The sequence below is a fragment of the Desmodus rotundus genome, chromosome 6, assembly GCF_022682495.2.
Source record: "Desmodus rotundus isolate HL8 chromosome 6, HLdesRot8A.1, whole genome shotgun sequence".
Classification (NCBI taxonomy): Eukaryota; Metazoa; Chordata; class Mammalia; order Chiroptera; family Phyllostomidae; genus Desmodus; species Desmodus rotundus.
The window spans coordinates 69,285,002-69,309,199 of record NC_071392.1 but is presented as its reverse complement, the minus strand read 5'-3'; the positions used below and the strand labels follow the sequence as shown (position 1 = coordinate 69,309,199).

The window sequence follows — 24,198 nt, the reverse complement described above, 5'->3', positions numbered from 1 at the left end:
TCATTCAGCAGCCTCCACCTGTGTATTGCCTCCTCTTAGTTTCTTAAATACAGCTTCCTTAAGTCCATCATGCATGAAAGAGGGTGAAATCACAATTAGATCACAAAGATCTTCTTTCTGGTTAGAAAAATAAAAATGTTAAGTTCCCAGTAAAATAAAAAAATCAGTTGTGAAAGTATTTTATTCAGACATTGGACCTCAAGTGAACCTCAAATTTAAAATTAGAATTAGCAAATTGTAACACATACATGTGCATACCCATGTGTCTGCACACCCACACATCAATAAATGCATGGTATTACAGAATAATATTTCAGTAAAAAAATGGGCCATAACTTTAACTCAGTACTACACAGATGGTATCATATTAACACCACTTTTCCTGCCTTTGCATGTGCTCTCCATCACTTTTTCACCCTTTCTCCCTCAGCCTCCAGCAGTCCACTTTGGCCAGGATAAATTGGAAGGGGCTGACTGCTGCAGTTGCTAGTAGCAACCAGAGTTCTTTAGTAGGTTCTGGAGATGAGAAAGACCTTGTGGATAATAAAATCTCAAAGGAAGAAAACTTAAACAGTAGTCATAGCTTTTTCTACTTTCTAAAGCAGAACTTTTTCTGGGCTTCTAAGGAAAAAGTTATGCTCTGGTTCACAGGTCAAATTCAGCTCACCACCTGGTTTTGTAAATAAGAAGTTTTGTTAGAACTAGTTCATTTGTTCATTTGTTGATCTATTGTCCATGGAAGACTCAAGTAGTCTAAGAGACATTGCATGGCCCATAAAACCTAATATATTTTCAATCTGGTCATTTATAAAAAAAAGTTTTCCAACCTTTACTCTAGACTGTAGCTACCAAGATTCTGGGACCAGCCCCAAGAATGCCTGTATTAACTTTCCCAATGCAGTTTCCTCACTCCCAGATTCACCCTATAGATTCTTATTCATTTCTGTCCAACAGGTACATTTATGGAAGGTAAAACTTAGATTTAAAATGCATTAAATACACAAAACACTAAATATAAAAGCAACTGAAGAGCAAAAATACCAAAGTTTCTTTCAGGAGACTTAAATGGGATGAACATTAGTAATCCTTTTCTCCTTGTGATAAATTTCAGCATTGATGTTGGAATGTGGGCACATTAAGTTGTATGACCAGCTAATAGCAAGTTAATTTCTAGCAGATAGTGGAAGCTGTACTTTACATTTAGCTCCAAGGCTCCCAAGTCCTTTTCAACCCTGAGCCTACTAATACAACACAGATATGGGATGAACTCAGAAACTGAAAACTCAAATTGCTCATGGTTACAAATGGCCAAATGAAAAAACTGATGGGATTTGAGGATTAGGAGCCCAGTTCTGTGATATCACCAGCAGCTGTCCTGTGTTACCAGTTTCAGGAGGCCCAAACTTAACTCCTCTCACTGGGTCACCACATAGGCCAGTAGCAGAGCCAGAGCCCAGTGCAGACAGCAAGTCCATTCCTGAGGCTGAGGGAGCCATCAAGTGGTAGAAGCTGCTGAGGAAATAGGTCCGAGAGCCAGCCCCCATGTTCTCTCCATCCTCCCACACAGCAAAGGGAAAGGGGACTTGGAACTAGGATTTATCTCCCTGTGTGTAGCTGCGGAATGGGTTCTTTTGCTGGTCCAAACCAAAACTCAAACCTGGATGACATTTCTGCAGAGCAGCAGACAACGTGTAATTCTGGGGTCACTTACCCAGGAGAGAGGCTTGGTCTCAGGTAGAAGGGCGGGAAATGCATCTCTGTTTATAAGACCCAATTTCACAAATCCATTCAAGGCTTTGTCATATCCCTTGAATAAGAATTATTGAGCAGTATATTAAACACTTCTCTTCAAAGAAAAAAAAATATAATTTTTTAAAAGAAAGATCTATGTTTAGAAGTTGTTTAGAAAACTGGCTGAAAGACTTTATTTTCATCGCTTGTGTGGATAAAACCTCCTTCAAGTTCAAAACAAAATCAATAGTGTCACAACAATTCCACTGGTTTGCATAAGAGATTTTGCAAAAATGGGTCTTTACTTCTGTTTCTGGGTTCATTGAGTGGTATTTTCTGGCAGCATAACGACCAGTTTGCTTTTGCATCATATGCTTTGTGTGCAGCAGGCAGCATTCAATAGAGCAGTTGTTCTTTCTCACAATGGAAGCAGGAGCTTGTAAGAATAGCCCCCAAAAAGCACATAATCCATTCTAATGATTAAGAGCCACTATTCTAATGCATGTAGGGAGCAGGAAAGAAAAAGGAAATCAGAAAGATTTTTCTAAAATTTCATAACTCTGATAAAAATTAGTCATGTGTTCTTATTGTCGATAGGACAAGTCTGAAGTCCTTGGCATATTATATAAACCCATCCCAATACACCCCCAGCCTGACTCACTCAGCGTCATCTCCACCACTTACCATTCTGCAAACGTGCTGTGCTCTGCCAGAGACCTGGGCCTCTGAGCATGCTGCCCCTGTGTCTGGAATGTACAAGCCACAATTCCTCACTGATGAAATGTTTACTTCCCTGGTAAGACCCAGCCCAGCATAGCTGCTGAGCCCCCTATGGGAATGGGCACTGCCTTTTTCTCTGTATTCCGGCAGCATTTTGTACATATCTCTATTACAGGACTTGACACAAATTGTAATCATCTATTCAGCTGCTGGACTGTAAGGATAGAAAGTGTGTGTGTGTGTGTGTGTGTGTGTGTGTGTGTGCTTTATCCCCATGCCCTTGCCCAGTTATCCATCACTCCTGTGAGCAGAAAGAGAACAAATGACTTGATGAATAGATTCTGAATGATGATGCAGTGATTGAAGGCCATAAGGGTGTGTTCTCCTGTCAGCAAACTGGGGAAAATAAGAACATTTGTATCTGCTGCAATTACAGAGAAGGAGAGAGACCTTGAGGCAAATAGGGACAGAGACGCAGAGAGACAGAGGGAAAGAGGAGAGGAGAAGCAGCAGGAAGAAGAAGAGGATGTTAAATTATTTAGGAAGCATTAAAATTATTAACATAAAAAAGGTTCTTTAGCCATAGGATAGTTCACCATTTAATGTGTGGCCAACTAGTGATTTTCACATTCTGAAAGGTGGTATGATTCAAATGCTTTAAAGGTTACAAATTAAATAATTCACATTAATTTGCTCTAATCCAATGTAAATTTACTTCAAAGAGGAGAAACAAAAAAGCAATAGCCCCAGCTTGCTTCTAGAATCTGGTAAGTGCCAGAGATCCCTTCATCCAACACATCAAATACCAGGACTTTTCTGAGCTATTTCTTAATCTCAGAAATATATTTTTATGGTGAGCTCAAGAACTAAATTTATTGTATGTATTCATTCATCAATAGGCATTTAGCAAATTGCTGCCATGTGTCAGACTTGTGCACAGAGACAAAAAATGCAGTCCCCACCCACGAAGAAACTGTAGGCCAGTAGAAAAGTCAGGTAAGTCAAATGAAAAAAAAAAAGCGGCCCAGCACATAGTGAGCAAAGCTACACGACCAGTGGTGACTACACTGCAGTAGAATATATCAGGTGCTGTGACAGAGGTAAACACAGAGCTATGGGAGCTCAGAGGAGGGGCAATCACATGGATGTGGGGGAGGGGACTCAAGGAGAAGGAGTTAAGATCACAAGCTGAGTTCAGGAGAACAAACAGGTGACAGGCAGGTACAGGAGAGTAACTGAGGTGTCCCTGTCACTCTGGGATGATAGTGTCTCATCTCTAATACTGGAAAGAATAGTCAGGCTGTTAAAGGGTTGCTGACATTGGTCAGGATGGTGGCCCTTATGGGTCTGAACACCGTGACACATTTCATCCTTCAGGGTTTGTGGGGTGGCTCTCAGCCATAAACTTGAGAGCTTGGTTCAATACTTAAATCTTTCAAAAATCCTCTGTTTCTGGGTCTATAAGATTTTTTTTAATTAAACATTTTTTTTATTGTTGTTCAGTTACAGTTGTCTGCGGTTTCTCCCCACCCTTCCACCCCACCCCAGCCAAACCCACCTCCCTCCCCCACCTCCACCCTCCCCCTTGGTTTTGTCCATGTGTCCTTTATAGCAGTTCCTGAAAACCCCTCTCCCCTCTATCCCCTCCGCACTCCCCTTATTGTTGGATTGCTCTTAACTTCAATGTCTCTGGTTATCTACAAGATTTTTAAGAGACTATAGATAAAGCTAGCAAAACATCCTAATTCCAGCAGATGTTACCCCAAAAGTTACTACTTATATTCTTAGAAAAAACTAAAGAAACAGAATCAAGAAATGGGCCAGAGCTGGGGCTGGTTTGGCTTCAATTCAGACTAGATTTTCTCTTGTGCCTAAAGGCTTGCTGAGCACCGTGCTTCCTCAGTTGATTGGCACAGGCATCTCACCTGAATCCCTGACACTGTGGACATCACATTCATGACAGGACATACCTACCCTCCAGGGGCTTAAAATCTATTTCAGGAGACAAGAAATATATACATATAATCTACCTAGAAATGCTGGCAGTAAATGCTAAGTGTCAACAAATGCAACAGAAGCTCTAAAGAGTAAGAAATATAGTGGTTGTCATCTCTTTAAGAATAAACAGGTATCTGACATGGAGAAACAGACAAACCAGAAGCCAGTCTTCACGTGCCATCACCGTGGAAATGACCTCTGCTCTTACATTAACTCTCTCAGTTATTCCCTTTCACACACACGTGCACAACACCACCAGTATTGCCTGACTCCTGGTGCCCACCTCACACAGGGCAGGGGACAGGAAACGTCCTGTATGACGGAGGTGTGCTTTGAGATAACATGGTATGGAAAGCCTCACAGGTATGGGGCAGTTTCTCCCTAAAAGCCTCCAGAAGAGACAACCCTGCCCAAACTTTGATTTCATGTTTCTGAGCTCCTGAATGATGAGCAAATAAATTTCTGCTGTTTAAGCCACCCAGTTTGTGTTAATTTGCTATAAACACCCTGGGAGACTCTTTCACTGATTGTCTTGATCTGGTCATACTTGTAACCTCTCTTTTGTGATTAATAAATGTGTAGTTGACATTTGTATTTATACTTTTAGCATCTACACCTCATTTTGTGGCAAAAAAGATGTTGCTTTGAGAAAAGTGATGTTGAATACATCTACAGCTTTAGGGACAGAAACAGGGCAAAGTTGATAGGCACATTTTAAGCCATTGACCTCAGGGACCAATGAGATAAAAATTACATTTTTAGCTGAAGAAGATGGACTTTTTCATTTTCATTGGATTGGAACCTAAGTGGTTAGAGATATTATGACCATCCCGCCACCGTGGGAGCCTGAGATTGCAGCCACTGTTTGAAGGAAGAGCTGAGATATGAAGAGGGACCAAGTCCTAGTGAGGTCACTTGACCACCCCCCCCCCCACCAAATAAACTCATTACACCTGAAGCTGGTCCTCTGCCTGTCCCCCACTGCTCATTAGTCAAGAATTCCCTTTTCACTCAAACCATTTTGAGTTGCCTCATAAGGTTTCCCAATCAAGGGTCCTGAGGAAATAGACTTCTGCCTGACCTATTATCTTAAGTATTTTGATTACTAATATAGATGATGTGAACACATCACTTACATCAAAACAGTTAACATATTTCATCTAAAACACAGCCATTTACCTTATATCTAACTCAGTGCCCCCCCCCACAACAAAGTGTGAGCAGAATGAATGCCATAAAGTTCAGTATATATTGTACTCTGTGTGTTAGGATAGCCTTCCAAATTTAATTTAGGGTAATAATCCCTGGGAGTGACCGCATCAAGAAAGGAGATGCCCCCTGCAACGTTCACAGCCTGAGGATTACTGAAAAGGCACACTGGGGTACAATACTATGTTTCCCCAAGCCCTTGTTATATTAAATGTTAAAGGGACTTATCAAAAATATGAACAGTAAAATGACAACTCACAAATAACAACTGAACCTAAAAACAAAAACAAAAATAAACTAAGCAAACAATTAGAACAGGGACAGAATCACAGAAATGGAGATCACAAGGAGGCTTCAGCAGGTTGGGGGAGGGGAGAGAATGGGGGGAAAAGTGCAGTAAATAAGAACCATAATTGGTAGGTACAAAATAGGAGAGACTGAGAATGGTGTGGGAAATGGAGAAGCCCAAGAACTTATATGTATGACCCATGGACATGAACTAAGGGGGAGAATGCTAGAGGGAGAAGAGGTGCAGAGTGGAGGGGGATAAAGGAGAGAAGGAAATGGGACAACTGTATTAGCATAATCAATAAAATATATTTAAAAAATCAATAGTGGATTTGAAAAAAATTATTGAAACTACCATAATCAGTATTCCATACTGAAGGTGTTCCATTAATATGACAACTTACAGGGCCATTATGCTCCCAAGATTTATTTTATATCTTAACTTTTATTTATTTTTCTGAACTTTTAATTATTTTAATTACCTTAGATAAGGGTTTGATCTCCAAAATATATAAAGAACTTACATGACTCCACTCACTCCAGGAAGACAAATAATCCAATTAAAATATGGGCAAAGGACCTGAACAGACACTTTTCCAAAGAGGACATACAGAGGTCCCAGAGACATATGAAAAGATACCACCATCACTAGCCATCAGAGAGATACAAACTTCAACCACAGGGAGATTCCACTTCACACCAGTCAGAATGGCCATCATAAACAAATCAACAAACAAGAAGTGTAGGCAAGGTTGTGGAGAAAAGGGAACCCTAGCACACTGTTTCTGGGAATGCAGACTGGTGCAGCCACTGTGGGAAACAGTATGGAATTTCCTCAAAAATCTAAAAATGGAACTGCCTTTTGACCCAGAAATTCCACTGCTGGGCTTATACCCTAAGACTCCTGAAACACTAATTCGAAAGAACCTATGCACCCCAATGCTCATAACAGCATTACTTACAATAGCCAAGTGTTGGAAGAAACCTAAGTGCTCATCAGTAAATGAGTGGATTGAAAAACTATGGTACATTTACACAATTCAATACTATGCAGCAGAAAGAAAGAAGGAGCTTATACCCTTTGTGACAGCATGGATGGGACTGGAGGTCATTATGCTAAGTGAAGTTAAGTAGGCGGTGAAAGACAAATACCATATGATCTCACCTGTAAGTGGAACACAATCAATAAAACAAGCAAAATATAACCAGAGACATGGAAATAAAGAACAAACTGATGGTGGTAAGAGGGGAGCAGGGAGGGATGTAATGGGGCGATGAATGGGAAGGGTCAAGTCAAGGAACATGTATAATGGACCCATGGACAAACACAATGGAGGGGAGGATTGAATGTGGGAGGTGAGTGTGGGTAGGTCAGGGAGAAGAATGGGGGAAAAATGAACAACAATAAAATTTTTTTTTTAAATGTGTTGAGGAGATACTGGTTAACGAAACTATACAGGTTTTAGTTGCACAATTCTACAGCACATCATCTATATGTTATATCGTGTGTTCATCACCTAAGTCATGTCTCTGTCCATCACCATTTACCCCCCTATACCTTCCTCTTCCTTCCTCACCTTCTCCCCGTGGCAAACACCACACTGTTTTCCATGCCCATGAGTTTTCTCTCTATCTTTTTTTTTTTTTTTTTTTTGTTTAATCTCTCCAGGCTTCCCTCCCAGCTCACCCCCACTTCAGCAGTCTGTCTGTTCTCTATATCTATGAGTCAGTCTCTACTTCACTATTAGTTCCTTTTGTTCATTAGAGTCCACATATGAGTAAAATCATGTTACTTGTCTTGTTCTGCCTGGCTTATTTCACTTAGCATAATGCTTTCCAGGACTACAGTGCTGTTAAAAAGTGTAAGATTTCCTTCTTTTTAAGCCTAGGTAGTATTCCATTGTGTAAATGTACCACAGTCATTTTACCTACTCATCTGCTGATGGACACGGGCTGCTTCCAAATCTTGGTTATTGTAAATAACACTGAAATGAATGTAGGGGTGCATATATTTTTCTGAATTAGTGTTTTGAGTTTCTTCATATAAACTCCCAGAGGTAGAATCACTGGGTCATTATAGAGTTCCATTTTTAATTTTGGGGGGTACTCTATACTTCTTTCCACTGTGGCTGCAGTAATCTACATTCTCACCAATAGTACACAAAGGTTCCCCTTTCTCCACATCCTTGCCAACACTTGTTGTTTGTTAACTGACTAATGGTAGCCATTCTGACAGGTCTCTCATTGTGGTTTTAATTTGCATTTCTCTGATGATTAGTGACATTGAGCATCTTTCATATGTATATTGGTTATCCCTATGTCCTCTTTGGAGAATTGTAGACACTTCTTTTTTTACTTAGATTGTTTGCTGTTTTGGTGTTGAGTTTTACAAGTTTTTTTTTATTATAAATTTTGGATATTACCCCTTATTAGATGTATCAGTGAATATGTTCTCCTGTTCAGTGAGTTCTTTTCATTTTGTTGATGACTTTCTTTGCTGTGCAAAAGCTTTTTAGTTTGATGTAGTCCCATTCGTTAATTTTATCTTTTGTTTCTCTTGCCTGAGGAGATATATCAGGAAAAATATTGCTATAATAAATGTCCAAAATTTTATTGCCTAAGTATTCTTCTAGAATTTTTATGGTTTTGAGTCTAACTTTTAAGTGTTTAATCCATTTTGAGTTTATTCTTGTGTGTGGTGTAACAAAGTAGTTTAGTTTCATTTTTTGCATGTATCTGTCCAATATTCCCAACAAGCTATATTAATTTGTCAGTAATCCTCTTACCCACACCTCTGCCCTTAGTTCACATTCAAAATGCAATGCCTCATTTTTTTGCCTTTAATTTTGATTAAGAGACTAAGTTTTTCTTTTAACTGGTGAGGTTTATGATCATCATCGAAATAATGGAAAACATTCTGGAAAGGTAAAATCAGAGCCGAGAGTCCCAGGGAGGAGGTGTGGCTGCTGGTGGGACTGGATTTTGCCCTGCTTGCACCACAGGAAACAATTTCTGGTCACACATATAAAGCTGCACAGAACAACCCTGCATGAGGAAGCCATCAATTTACCTACATGTGGATTCTGAGAAATTCACCCAAAGGAGCCCCCAGCTAACTTAATGATTCCCAGAGTTTATTTGTAGGTAGGTTCTGCATGTGCCTTGGTATAAGGGACAAAATGGAAACATATGTCTTGCCCTGGATGGTATATCTCAGTTGGTTGGAGAGTTGTCCCATAAACTGAAAGGTTGAGGGTTCAATTCTTGGTCAGGGAACTTGCCTAGGTTGTGGATTCATCCCCAATCTGGGCACATATGAGAGTGGTCACTGGTCAGGGCACCTACAAGAAGCAACAACCGATATTTCTCTCTTTCATCAATGCTCCTGTCCCTCTCTTTCCCTCCTTACCCCCCTCTCTGAAATCAATAAACATGTCCTTGGATAAGGATTTAAAAAATGAAAATGTGTCATTCTCTAGGTGAAGCCCCAGAAGAAAATGTGATATAGTGATTATAGAGTCAGGCCACACGGAGTATTTCCATTGAAAGGCTCATTTTGCAGATGGTCAAGCACCATATGAAATTCCAAGAATGAGAATGTAAAGGAAGGGAGGAATGCTTTTTATTTAATGTTCCTATGAAATTCTTCTGGACTGCACTATAACCATTTCCAGAAGGATCTTTGCTGCACTTTTCTTTAAAACAAATTCTTCTATCACCATTATCTCTTTTTTAATCATTTTTTAATTGTTTGAATACAGTTATCTCCATTTTCCCGCCACCACTTCCCCCTGTCCTACCCACCCCAACTCCCATCCTCAATCCTACCCCCTTTTGGCTTTGTCCATGGGTCCTTTACACGTTCCTTGACAAACTTTTCCCTTCTTTCCCCCATTATCTCCCTCCCCCAGTACCCTCTGGTTACTGTCAGTTCTTTATTTCCATGTCTCTGGTTATATTTTGCTTGCTTGTTTGTTTTATTGATTGCATTCCACTTACAGGTGAGATCATATGGTATTTGTCTTTCACCGCCTACTTAACTTCACTTAGCATAATGACCTCCAGTCCCATCCATGCTGTCACAAAGGGTATAAGCTCCTTCTTTCTTTCTGCTGCATAGTATTGAATTGTGTAAATGTACCATAGTTTTTCGATCCACTCATTTACTGATGAGCACTTAGGTTTCTTCCAACACATTGGGGTGCATAGGTTCTTTCGAATTAGTGTTTCAGGAGTCTTAGGGTATAAGCCCAGCAGTGGAATTTCTGGGTCAAAAGGCAGTTCCATTTTTAGATTTTTGAGGAAATTCCATACTGTTTCCCACAGTGGCTGCACCAGTCTGCATTCCCAGAAACAGTGTGCTAGGGTTCCCTTTTCTCCACAACCTTGCCTACACTTCTTGTTTGTTGATTTGTTTGTGATGGCCATTCTGACTGGTGTGAAGTAGAATCTCCCTGTGGTTGAAGTTTGTATCTCTCTGATGGCTAATGATGGTGGTATCTTTTCATATGTCTCTGAGCCCCCTGTATGTCCTTTTTGGAAAAGTGTCTGTTCAGGTCCTTTGCCCATATTTTAATTGGATTATTTGTCTTCCTGGAGTGAGTGGAGTCATGTAAGTTCTTTATATATTTTGGAGATCAAACCCCTGTCTGAGATATCTTTGGAAAATATATTTTCCCATACAGTTGGTTCCTGTTTTATTTTGCTGATGTTTTCTTTAGCCATGCAGAAACTTTTTATTTTGATGAGGTCCCATTTGTTTATTCTTTCCTTTAGGTCTGTTGCTCTGGGGGACATATCAGTGAAGATATTGCTGCATAGAGTGTCTGAGATTTTTCTGCCTATGTTCTCCTCTAGGAATTTTATGGTATCATGACTTATATTTAAGTCTTTTAACCATCTTGAGTTTATTTTTTGTGTATGGTGTAATTTGGTGGTCAAGTTTCTTTCTTTCTTTCTTTCTTTCTTTCTTTCTTTCTTTCTTTCTTTCTTTCTTTCGTTCTTTCTTTCTTTCTTTCTTTCTTTCTTTCTTTCTTTCTTTCTTTCTTTTTCTTTCCTTATTTCTCTCTCTCTCTTTCTTTCTTTCTTTCTTTCTTTTTTTTTTTTTTTGCAAGTAGCTGTCCAGATTTCCCAACACCATTTGTTGAAGCGGCTATTTTTACTCCATTTTATGATTCTGCCCCCTTTGTCAAATATTAATTGACCATGGAGACCTGGGTTTATTTCTGGGCTCTATTCTGTTCCATTAATCTGTGTGTCTGTTTTTATGCCAGGACCAGACTGTTTTGATTATTGTATTGACCTTGTAATATAGTTGGATATTAGGTATGGTGATTCCTTCTACTTTGTTGTTCTTTCTCAAAATTGTGGCTTTTTGGGGTCATTTATGGTTTCATATAAATTTTTGAAATGTTTGTTCTATATCTGTGAAATTCATCATTGGTATTTTAATAAGGATTGCATTGAATCTATAAATTGCTTTGGGTAGTATGGACATTTTGATGATGTTAATTCTTCCAATCCATGAACACAATATATGCTTCCATTTATTTGCATCTTCCTTAATTTCTTTCTTTAGTGTTGTGTAATTTTCTGAGTGCAGTTCTTTTTACCTCCTTCATTAGGTTTATTCTAGGTGCTTTATTTTTCTTTTTGTATATCAAATGGGATGTTTTTCCTGATTTCTCTTTCTGATATTTCATCATTGGTGTACAAATATGCCTTTGATTTCTAAATATTGACTATGTATGCTGCCTTTCTGCCAAATTCACTTACTAGGTTTAGTAGTGTTTTGGTGGAGTCTATAGGATTTTATATGTACACTATCATGTCATCTGCAAACAATGACAGTTTTTCTTCCTCTTTTCCAGTTTGGATACCTTCTATTTCTTTTTTTGTGTGTGTGTGATTGCTAGGGCTAGGACTTCCAAAACTATATTGATTACAAGTGGTGAAAGTGGACATCCTTGTCTTGTTCCTGATCTTAGTGGAAATGCTTTTAGTTTTTGGCCATTGAATATAATGTTGGCTGTAGGTTTCTTGTATATGGCCTTTATTATGTTGAGGAATGCTCCCTCTATTCCCACTTTGCTGACTGTTTTTATCATAAATGGGTGCTGTACCTATCAAATGCTTTTTGCACAACTACTGATATGATCATGTGATTTTTTTCTTTTGTTTATGTGATATATTACATTTGTTGATTTGCAAATATTATACCATCCTTTCTTCCCTGGGATGAATCCCACTTGATCATGGTGTATGATCTTTTTAATATATTGCTGGTTATAGTTTGTCAATATTTTGGTGAAAATTTTAACATCTATGTTCATCAGTGATATTGGCCAGTTTTCTTTGCTGTGTCTTTGGTTTTGGGATTAGGATGATGTTGGCTTCATAAATAGAATTTGGGAGTCTTCCCTCTTCTTGGGATTTTGAAATAGTCTGAGAAGGATATGGGTTTGCTCTTTCTTAATTGTCTTGTAAAATTATCTTGTGAAACTGTCCAGTCCAGGGCTTTTGTGTGCCAGGAGATTTTTTATTACTTCTTTGATTTCACCAGCTGTTATCAGTTGTTCAAGCTTTCTCTCCTTCTTCATTCAGTTTTGGAGATTATATTTTTCTAGAAATTTGTCCATTTCACCCAGGTTTTCAAATTTCTTGACATATAGTTGTTCATAGTAATTTCTTACAATCATTCATATTTATGTGGTATCAGTTGTAATCTATCCTCTTTTATTTCTGATTTTGTTTATTTGCGTCTCTTTTTTTCTTGATGAGTCTGCTTAAAAGCATTTTGATTTTCTTTATCTTTTCAAAGAACCAGCTCCTTGATTTATTGATCCTTAGAATTTTTCTTTTAGACTCTATGTCATTTAATTCTGCTCTGATCTTGATTATTTCCTTCCTTGTACTTGCTCTAGGCTTTGTTTGTTGTTGTTCCTCCAGTTCTTGTAGATGTAGGGTTAAGTCGTTTATTTGAAATGTTTCTATTTTTTTTAGGTAGGCCTGTATCACTATGAACTTCTCTCTCAGGAGTGCCTTCACTGTGTCCCATAAGTTTTATACTATTGTGGGTTCATTTTCATTTGTTTCCAGAAAATTTTGTTTTTCTTCCTAAATCTCATTCTTAACTCATTCATTGTTTAACAGCATGCTGTTCAATCTCCATGAATTTGAGTATTTTTTGTTTTTCCTTGAGGTTGGTTTCTAGTTTTAAGCCCTTGTGGTCCCTGAAAATGCTTGATATGATTTCAATTTTATTGAATTTGTTGAGGCTTCTTTTGTGTCCTATCATGTGGTCTTTGAAAATATTCCATGTGCGTTTGAAAAGAATGCGTATTTTGCTTCTTTGGAATAAAAGGTTTTATATATATCAGTTAAGTCCATTTGACCTAAAGTGTTGTTCAGTTCCACAGTATCCTTGTTGATATTTTGTTTGCAAGATATATCCATTTTTGACAGTGGGGTGTTAAAATCTCCTCTTATAAGTGTGTTGCTGTCTATATCTTTCTTGAAGTACTCCAAGATTTTCCTTATATGTTTGGTTGCTCCTATGTTTGGGGCATATATGTTTATAATGTTTATGTCTTCTTAATGGATTCTTCCCTTGAGTTTTATGAAGTGTCTTTCTGCATTTCTTTTTATGGCCTTTGTTTTGAAGTCTATTTTGTCAGATATAAATATTGCTATCCCAGCTTTTTTTCCTATGTATTTGCTTGAACATTTTCTTGAAACCCTCCACTTTCAGTCTGTGTAGGTCTTTTGTTCTGAGGTGAGTCTCTTGTAGGCAGCATATGTGTGGGTCATGTTTTCTTATCCATTCTGCTACCCTATGTCTTTTGATTGGAGCATTTAATCAATTTACATTTAAAGTTATTATTGATAGGTATTTATTCATTGCCATTTTACCACCTTTGTACCTATGTTCCTCTCTGTCTCACTCTTTTTCTTCATATTCTTATAGCAGTGCCTTTAGCATATCTTGCAGTGCTGGTTTGGTGGAGGTATATTCTTTTGGTGTTCTTTTGTCCGGAAGCTCCTTATTTGGCCTTCCATCTTAATTGAGAGCCTTGTTGGGTACAGTGTCCTTGGTTGCAGGCCTCTGGTTTTCATTACTTGGAATATTTCTTGCCATTCCCTTCTGGCTTGGAATGTTTCCATTGGGAAGTTAGATGTTAGCCTTCTTGGGGCTCCCTTGTATGTTACTTCCTGTTTCTCCCTTGCTGCCTTTAAGATTCTCTCTTTGTCTTGGAACTTTGCCATTTGAATTATGATGTATCTTGGAGTGGGCCTCTTTGGGTTCCTCTTGATTGGGACACTCTCTGCTTCCTGGATTTGTGTGACTTTTTCTCTCATCAAATTAGGGAAGTTTTCCATCATTACTTTTTCAAACAGGTTTTCTATCCCTTGCTCCTCTTCTTCTCCTTCTGGTACCCCTATTATATAGATATGGTTACGTTTCATGTTGTCCTTCATTTTCCTTAACTCTGTTTATTCTTTTTGATCCTTTTTACCTTTTCTTGCTCCTGGGTTTGTTTTTTTCTACTTTGTCCTCCAGCTCACTGATTGAATCTTCTGCTTCATCTAGCCAGTTTTTCATTCTTTCTACTTCTTTTTCAGGTCTGAAATTATATTTTTCATTTTCTTTTGGCTCTTGTTGATAGTTTCTATTTCCTTTTTAAAAAAATATATTTATTGATTATGCTATTAAAGTTGTCCCATTCCCCCCTCCCCCACTCCACTCCATCCTGCCCACTCCCTGCCTCCCACATTCCCCCCCTATAGTTCATGTCCATGGGTCATACTTATAAGTTCTTTGGCTTCTACATTTCCTATGCTATTCTTACCCTCCCACTGTCTATTTTCCACCTATCATTTATGCTACTTATTCTCTGTACCTTTCCCCCCCTCTCCCCCTCCCACTCCCCTGTTGATAACCCTCCATGTGATCTCCATTTCTGTGGTTCTGTTCCTGTTCTAGTTGTTTGCTTAGTTTGCTTTTGTTTTTTGTTTTAGATGTGGTTGTTAATAACTGTGAGTTTGCTGTCATTTTTACTGTTCATATTTTTTATCTTCTTTTTCTTAGATAAGTTCCTTTAACATTTCATATAATAAGGGCTTGGTGATGATGAACTCCTTTAACTTGATCTTATCTGAGAAGCACTTTATCTTCCCTTCCATTCTAAATGATAGCTTTGCTGAATAGAGCAATCTTGTGTGTAGGTCCTTGCCTTTCATGACTTGGAATACTTCTTGCCAGCCCCTTCTTGCCTGTAAGGTCTCTTTGGAGAAATCAGCTGACAGTCTTATGGGAACTCCTTTGTAGGTAACTGTGTTCTTTTCTCTTGCTGCTTTGAAGATTCTCTCCTTCTGTTTAATCTTGGGTATTGTAATTAGGATGTGCCTTGGTGTGTTCCTCCTTGGGTCCAGCTTCTTTGGGACTCTCTGAGCTTCCTGGACTTCCCGGAAGTCTATTTCCTTTGCCAGATTAGGGAAGTTCTCCTTCATTATTTGTTCAAATAAGTTTTCAATTTCTTGCTCTTCCTCTTCTCCTTCTGGCACCCCTATAATTTGGATGTTGGAACGTTTAAAGATGTCCTGGAGGTTCCTAAGCCTCTCCTCATTTTTCTGAATTCTTGTTTCTTCATTCTTTTCTGGTTGAATGTTTCTTTCTTCCTTCTGGTCCACAGTGTTGATTTGAGTCCCAGTTTCCTTCGCATCACTATTGGTTCCCTGTACATTTTCCTTTGTTTCTCTTAGCATAGCCTTCATTTTTTCAACCAATTCTGTGAGCTTCTTGATTACCAGTGCTTTGAACTGTGCATCTGATAGGTTGGCTATCTGTTCGCTGCTTAGTTGAATTATTTCTGGAGCTTTGAAGTGTTCTGTCATTTGGGCCATTTTTTTTTTGTCTTGGTGCTTCTGGTACTTAAAGGGGCGGAGCTTTAGGTGTTTCGCGGGGCGGGGTAACGCTGGTCACTGTGCTGTGACAGTGAGCTCTGACGGTGTACGTGGGGGAGGGGCTGAGAGGGAGTAATGGCGCCCGCTCCACTCTCCACCGGATTTCAGTCACTTGCTGTGCTACCCACAATCAAATTGGGCCCCTCTGGTGCTGGTTCCCGAGTCGGTGGGCTTGTGCATGCTCTAGGCTCCTGTGGGTCTCTCCAACTACCTCTCCTGTGAGGCTGGGAGTTTCTCCTGCTGCTGCTGCCCCAACCCCCAGGGGCTTTCTCAGAGATTTGAGGCTTTCTTTCATTGTGCTGGAGCCCTGGGTTACGTGGCCTGCTTCGCTCCCCACCGTTTGTCCGGTTTATCTATGCGTGAATGTGGGACCGTGGGGTCTGCTACCCGCCGCTCTGCCTGCCCCGTTCTCTGCCACTCTGAGTCCGGCCCTCTTGGTTTATCTGCGGGAATGTGGGGTCGCAGGGTCTGCTAGTGGTCAGACTGCCTGCCCCGTTAGTCCCACACTCCACCAGTCTCGGTCCCTCCCGGGCAACGCGAGTCCTCTCCGCCCAGTGCCCGTCTCCGCCCCTCCTACCGGTCTGGATGAATGTTTATTTTTTATCTCCTTGGTGTCGGACTTCCTTGTCGTTCGATTTTCTGTCAGTTCTGATTCTTCGAGGAGGCGCAGTGTGTCTACCTATGCCGCCATCTTGGTTCTCCTCTATTTCCTTTTTCATGCTGGTATAATTCATGGTAAGTTCCTTGAAGCTTCCCTATGGTTTTTGGTAATTCTCAGTCAGCTCATTGAGCTTCCCAATAGCCATTGTTTTGAACTCTATGTCTGATAGCTGACTAGCCTCTATTTCATTTAGCATTCTATTCTTTTTTTCATTTTGGGGTTGTTTCTTTGTCTCCCCATTTTAGGAGAGACTCTTATTGTTTGCTTCTGCTTCTTAAATTGATCTGTTTTGAATCCCTGAGTTTGAAGTGTGAACTTCTATGGTAGCAGACCTGTGAGATTCAGTGGTGCTGTCTCCTTGATTTCTGAACTTGATGCTTTTGGTATGCCATTTATGCCATTTATGTTGGCCCTCTGTGTGGGGAACTGTTCCAAGTGTGGGAATGTGGCTCAGGCCCCACTCGGAAAAGCCAATGGGGAGCAGGGTTGGTGGGCAGGACCCACATCCATGGATAGGTTCTCCTGTGGGAAATCAGGCCTGCATTGTACATAGGCTGCTATGAGACTTGCTCTTGCTAAAACTCCCTCACCCTGGATTGAGGCAGAAAATGTTTACTGAGTATCTTTAACTTCCTAAAGTCTGTGCTAAACCACGCAAGTAGGGAGTGTGAACAGTTTCCCCCTTGAACTGTAACATCCTTCTCTTTTAAGTAATTGGCAGTATTCTGTCCTTTGTTGTCCTTAAAAGGTAATCACCTGTGATGAACCTGTGCATAGTAAATGAGGACCATCCTCCATGTAATGTGCCCAGAAAAAACAATAAAAGCCTGTCCAGGTGGGGATCGGCTCTCTCTCTTGGGCTCTCTCTAGCCCTCTTGCCCTCTCTCACTTAGAGAGTGGCCATGCCATCCCTTTTTCTCCACAGGATTTCTGTAGTCCATGTGTATTGGTATATTGCAGCCACAACCGGATCCTGTGGGCTGGGATCCGCATCACCTCTGGATATATTTGGGTTTTGATTGTTGTTGGGTTGTTCTTTGATGGGTACTTCCTTCCATCTGGTTGATTGAGGGTTACTCTGCCCATTTTGTGTTGTATACTGTTGTGCAGGTGCAGAACAAAAGCACAAAGCCCAGGGAACAAACTCACAACTGCAAAAATATCTCCCTCCCCATCCCACAATCCCACTATCAACAGCAAATAAACCAGTATGGAAAAGGGTGTAAAGAGATTAAGACTCTTATAAGAAAGGAGAGAAATAAACTATTGTATAACATCTAGTAACTTAATATGCAGAAACATAATGGACAAGAAATAAATGTTAAAAAGCTATGCAGGAAAGAAAATATCACTAATCATGGAGAAGATCACAACAGATTTCTTCTAGGTAGCCTCTAGTATTTACCATTGTTTTTCCATTCTGGATCTGCCTCTGATGATATAAGATATTGACCCCATCTGACCTTAGGCTGGCTGCTCTGAGACTGCCAGGAATCTACTGTCCCTGGCTGTGGCTGTCTTCTTCAGTTGTTAATCTAGTTCTCTCTGTACTCATCTGTCAGGCTTAACCACCACAGAGCCGGGCAGTGTCTCTCCTGGGGCCAGGGCTCTTGTTTCCCCTCAGGCTGCTGCTGCTCAGAGGGCAGTGGTCTGCCTGAGGACAGGGACTGCTGCTGTATAGGGGATGACTTAACCCTGGGATCCCAGCAGCTACTCTCTCAGTTCTCTCCCCAAAACTTCCATGCCCAGTCTCTCTCAAGCATCTCCACTCCACTCTGCCCTTGCCTTTGCTGGTGTCCTGGGTAAGTGGCTGCAAATGAAAATTTGTGTTTTGGCCCTTTAAACATCTCTTTGCGTTTCAGGCCTTCTATCTCTGGCAGAGAGCAGTCCTGCTGCTTTTTGCTGCTGGTTGTTATCTGTGTACTTTTTGGGCTCAGGTGCTCTAGGCTGGGGATCCCAGCTTAGGGTTTAGACTCCACACTTTGCTGGGGGGTCCAACCAGTTGCTTAATTATCCCTTTGGTGCTGCTGACAGTGGGCACCCTGGAACATCTAGCCAGCACTCTGGAACATCCACCATACTCCTTACCATTCAGTGTTGAAGCTGATTCTTCTATCTGTCTGAGGTTATAAGGCTTCTCTCTTGCTATTGTTCAGTAGTTTGTTCTGGGTGATTTCTCCACAATTTAGTTGTAATTCCAGATTAGTGTGGCTTCCACTGACTCCTCCACCCTCATGCCTCTCCATATCTATACTCTTAATTGTGTTCATTTCTGGAACAATATCTTAAGAGGGGTCATAGTTGACATGGAACAGCACAGTTGATTTGTGCCAGTTTTATGTTTGAAAATTGCATTGAGCACAGTTGTAGCCAATGAAGACTAGTGGCAGCTCTTTGTTTTTTTCAAGAACAATTAGTTTATAATCATCTCTATGACAACACTTACAAACGTCGAATTTCCTACAAAGGAGGGGCTGGGTGTTGCCCCCAGGGTAAACTTGACATTCAGGCCAACTTTAAGGCTAGAAAAGCTATCTCAAAACTGTGTTTGCAGAGCAAGTGCGGTTCTGACTCAGAGTATTTGTTTAGCTGGCGGTAGCTTAAAAGTAAGAGCTGTGGCAGAGGTGGTGGTGAGGACCTACCATGTCATTAACAGGTGCCACCATTACAGGAAAGTGTCCCATCACTCACAAAGGGGACAGAACTAAAAGAAGACACAATCACTGTCTTCAGAGATGTGGAAGGAAATCAAGCATTACTAGAAACAATTAGACGTTAGAAATAGTAATGGCTGGAAATTACTGCAAGGAGGTAGGGCAAGGAGACATGTCTTAATTCACAGGCCATTGCCTAAGTCGCTGGAAAAGCTTAAGGCTTCAACTTTAAGCAGAAGCCAGAGGACCCCTGATTCCCCTCTATGATTCTGTGAATTAGGTAAGGCCTGCTCCACAGTCACTGGGGGATGGAGGGACAGGAACACAAAGGAGGCTTCTGGGTTGTGAGACAGACTGCTGCACTTGAATTACTGAGTGAACAATACAGCATCCGGAAAATTCCTAGACACAGACAAAGTGTGGGAGTTCAGACAAAAGAATAGTGAACAGGGGCATGAGCGGTCAGGGAAAGATGCATCCACAAGAGGAAACTTGAGCAGGAAGTGGAAAATATATCATTTTAGCAAAGAAAAGCAACATGTTTTCTCCTGGTGTCTCCACAGAGGCAGGGCAATGCAAAGAAGCACCTTTTTACAAAAGGCATTTAGGAAGAAAGGGCAAAACTTCAACAAAATCAACTTCTGCTGCCTGAATATAAACTCCTGCTTTCCCTGAGCTCTACTCACCCTCAGTTTCTTTAGGTCACTAATATTTGTTAGTGACTTATGACATGCCTGACAATCTGCTGTGAAGCAGTTTATAGTCTGTGTGACCTCATGGAGCCCCACAGCAGGACCCCTGCAAGACTGGTATCAGGATGTTTATCTCCAGACACAGAGCCCAAAGCTCAGAGAGAGGAACAGACTGCTCTAGTGCCCCCCAGCCAGGGAGGGCAGAGCCAGAGCACAAGGCCAGGCCAACAGACACCAAATCCTTTGTCCTTTGGACTGCACCCTGCTGACCCTCTCACTGTTATCATCTTTATCACTTACATGGCCTCCAGAACATAAGCATTTTGCTCAAATGAAGCATAACTTCTTCCTGCATTTACATGTTAGGGCAGTGTCTTTTCCAGGATGGCAGAGGTGAAAGGGGCATCAGGAGACAGGCTGTGGCAGATAAAAGATGTGTGCTTGGTAGAACATCAGACTGGGTTTCTTGCCGTAACCTTCATGATTCACAGAACTGGAGAACCAGATGGAATATTGGTGCTCACATTATGCATCAGGAGACTGATACCCAGAGGCCCTTTACAGTTGCCTGGCCTTTGGTGACATTGTGAGGGATGCCCCCTCTAGGACCAGAACTCAGGGGTCCCATTTCATATCCTGAAACATGTGTGAGTATCTTTCCAGCATCAAATTTAAATGTCTTGTCTGTTTAGTAGGGTCTCAAGTGAAGATGTGGTCCCCTGGTCACTAACTCAGCTCTTGCCAGATTCAGCAGCACATTAGAATCACTTCAGGAGTTTTTAAAGCTCCCACAACTCAGGTGAATCAGAAGCTCTGTGAGCAGAGCCCAGACACTGGGATTTTGTAAATAGCCCCAGTGATTCCAATGAGCAGCAAGGCTGTGAGCCACGCTCTCCACTGGAGGCTCAGAAGACCATGGCTGGTAACGACATCCACCTTGTTTCTGAAGAACTTTTCACTGTTCTCTTTTGTACATGAAATACATTCAGATTCACAGATACACTGAGAACTTATAATACTCCTGTCAGAATAATGTTTTTAAGACACACATGTGATCACATAATGCTTCTCTCCCTGCAGGGCCAGGACTAAGGTGAGTGGAGGGAGGTGCTTTCATCACAAAATCTAAAGAGAATCCCTCATTCTAGTCACATTCATTCCCAGGTATGAGGCTCTCCTTAGGCTAAGAGAACAAACCATGAAGGCAGCCCAATGTGACTGGAACACTGGTTGTGCCACTTGCAACCTCTTTAACTGTGGCTATAAGCTAAGCTTCTTCGGCCTGCTTTCTGCCTTATAAACCTGATAGGGTTGTTGTAAGAATCAAATGAAGGTGCTGCTTAGCACATTCACGAGGAGCAGCACACCTGCCCATCCGGCAGCTTCTTATCCTTCAAGGTGGAGCACCTTGTCTTTTCTCTGCTAATTTTCTTCTTCCCACCTTCGCGCCAAGGTCAAATCAACTGTCCTCTCATCTGTACTGTGTGGCACTTCAGCACACCTTGGAACTGCCCTATGGGATGCTAGCTATCATTCCACTGTCTGTCTCTCCTGCCGTGAGGTGAGTGGTAAAGGGGGCAAGAAGGAATCTGGTTCATTAGACCTGGGTTTGAACTCCAGAAGAATGATCTTAATATTCACTTTATTAAGCCACAATTTCCGTATTATAAAATGATGAAAATAGTGCTAAACTCAGAGAACACTTACATTGTGGTGTACAGCAGTTGGGGAAGTAAAAGATCCTTTCCCTGACCCACAAAACCCTTCATTCCAAGAGCCACCCCCATTCCAGCTGTGACTTCTCTGAGGTCAGCAACTTCCTTCAGGAGACAACCTTTGGAGTCTTGCCCCAAGGCCAGCACACAGTAGGGACTCAGAAATTGTTTGACATAAGATGGCCAGTATTTCCACATACAGAGAAGTTGAGAAGTGAGTTTTCCAAATGCGAAAAACAACTTGAAAGAAGAGGAAGAATGAGCACAGGCCATGCTGGGAACAGTGAGGAGGCCAGATGGAACAGAAAATACACACTGGGAATCATCAAAAGAATGAGGGTGGAGCACAGGCAGCGTAGCCAGTACTGAAGGGCCCCAGTATCAGGGAGAAAGAGCCTGTTCTTTCTCAGGCAGTTACTGCAGATTTGGTGGGAATGCCTCACCTTTCCACTGAGCAGGTAGGTGGCGGGCTGCATTATGTTCATCAGAACTCCCACTGGACTCCAGCTGAACTTGTATCTCAAAGGGTTGTCTGAATGTTCAGGGGCTGGAAGCCCACCGCAGTAGGAAAAGTAAGATTCAATCTGTAAAATAAACAATAAATTAGGGAGGATTAACAATAAATTAGGGAGAATAATGTATCTAAGTAATTAATTGAGTATAATGATAGGCACCTGGTAAACTTGCAACAGTTTTCCTTTCTAGGACTTCCCAAAATATGTCCTTAAAGGCAAACACCATATGATTAAACCACAGTTATATTTTGTGTACACTAATTAAAAATAATTTTTTTTGTTCAATTACAGGTCTCCCCCAACTTCCCCCCATTACTCTCCCCTGGCCCACCCACCCCCATCTCCCACATTCATTCCTCCCACCCATTGTCTTTGTCCATGGGTCCTTTATACATGTTCCTTGACTTCATCCTTCCCCTTCTTTCCCTCGTTATCCCCCTCTGCCTCACCTCTGGTCACTGTTGGTTTATTCTTCATTTTTTTTATCTGTGGTTCTATTTTGCTCCTTTTAGAGATTACGACTGCCATTTTGTTCAGTTAAAAATCTAGCTATTAACTCAATTTGATTGGTTAGTTCCTCCTGACTTTTGTATTCAAATGTATGTTGGATTGTAATTTGATTACATACATTATAATATGCAATTTTATGTACATTCATCAATGTATGACATATAATATATAGTTATAATTCATCCAAATCTATATTTTATTATATGTATTACATAAATAAAACCTAAAACATTTAATCTGATTCCTCGCATTTACACATTCAAAGTTCCTTCTCATGTATAGAAGACACTCCATGTACCAACAGATGAATGACATTGTAAAGAATTTTTTCTACCTTTAAAAGTCAGACCTCATTATAGAATTTTATAGCAGTCAAAAATCTTTTATTCAACAAAAAATAGTGTGGTATCATCTATTTCTCTAAAAATTGATTGCTAAGATTTGGACATGGGTTCATCATGCAGATATTTCTGCAGTCACAGAATTTTACTTGAAATTTCTGATCAAAGTATGAGCTAGATTACAGCAACACATGTAATCAAAATAATAAAAAGTTTATTTCTGGACACAGAATCCTGGACCTTTGAATGTTTTGCTAAGTGAAACTTCGGGCATCCAAGGGGCTCACCGTGGCTCCCACTTCCTTGGCTTTATCTATTGTTTCCATCGCCAGCATGTGATCAAGACCCGGGTCCAGTCCCAATTCACCAATGACAGTGATGCCAGCATCTTCCACACTACGACAGGTGAACAGAGGAGGAAGGAAAAGGTGGACATGAAGTACAAATAATGCCATGGAGCTTCCTCGTTGAAAATGACTGAAACTTACCTCTTTTCTAGTTCCTTTAGCGCTGGTGTGATGTAGCTCGCTGTGATCATGTTAACTTTGCTTGTGATGCATGCCTTGGCCACAAGGGGATGCAATACATAAGGCAGCAAGCTTTAAAACAGAGAGAGAAGCTAATCAGAAACCTTCTTGTCCAACCCTTCTTCCCAATGTATCTTGAACGGCACTAAAGCTGAGACATTGCCCTGATTAATTTATTCTCTCAGAGATGATCAATGACTCCTTGAGGACTATAGAATAAGTGCATCTTGTTAATCATATTTAAAACTCTCCACAATGTCACCATGACCTAACCTTCGCATTTTTTTACCCTCTATCTGTTACATAAATCGTGTGGGAACCAAAAACGCTATTGTAACTCTCTGCTCCCAGCCTTTACTTTACCACCTGTGAACCTTTACTCTCCCCGAGACTTCCACGTGGAATGCTCCCTCCATCCTGCCGCCCCCACCCAAGTCATACCTTCCTTTAAAAAATGTCTGAGCAGTTATTTCCTTCCTCCAAGAAGCTTTCCCAGACTTATCCAAAGCCAATTTTTTTCATCCTCAGATATTGGGTTACTTCTTTATAACCTTTAATGGAATTTATTCCATCCATCCTTATATTTCTATGGTTTCCTGTCTTATGTCCCATACTAAAAGATAAGTTTGCTGTTCTTTTCACTTCCACATCTCCCAAATGACTATCGGGAGGGT

General features: G+C 40.7%; 1 protein-coding gene across 1 annotated transcript; it reads right to left on the bottom strand.

Moving 5' to 3' along the window:
* Positions 1-23,609, bottom strand: LOC123479174 (alpha-aminoadipic semialdehyde synthase, mitochondrial-like). Its single transcript, XM_045191055.2, has 5 exons — positions 23,486-23,609; positions 23,285-23,393; positions 22,075-22,215; positions 1,712-1,807; positions 1-117 (listed from the first exon to the last, which is right to left on the bottom strand). The coding sequence occupies exons 1-5, from the start codon at positions 23,533-23,535 to the stop codon at positions 1-3; spliced, it is 513 nt and encodes a 170-aa protein (XP_045046990.2). The 5' UTR covers positions 23,536-23,609.
* Between the last annotated feature and the right edge of the window lie 589 nt (positions 23,610-24,198).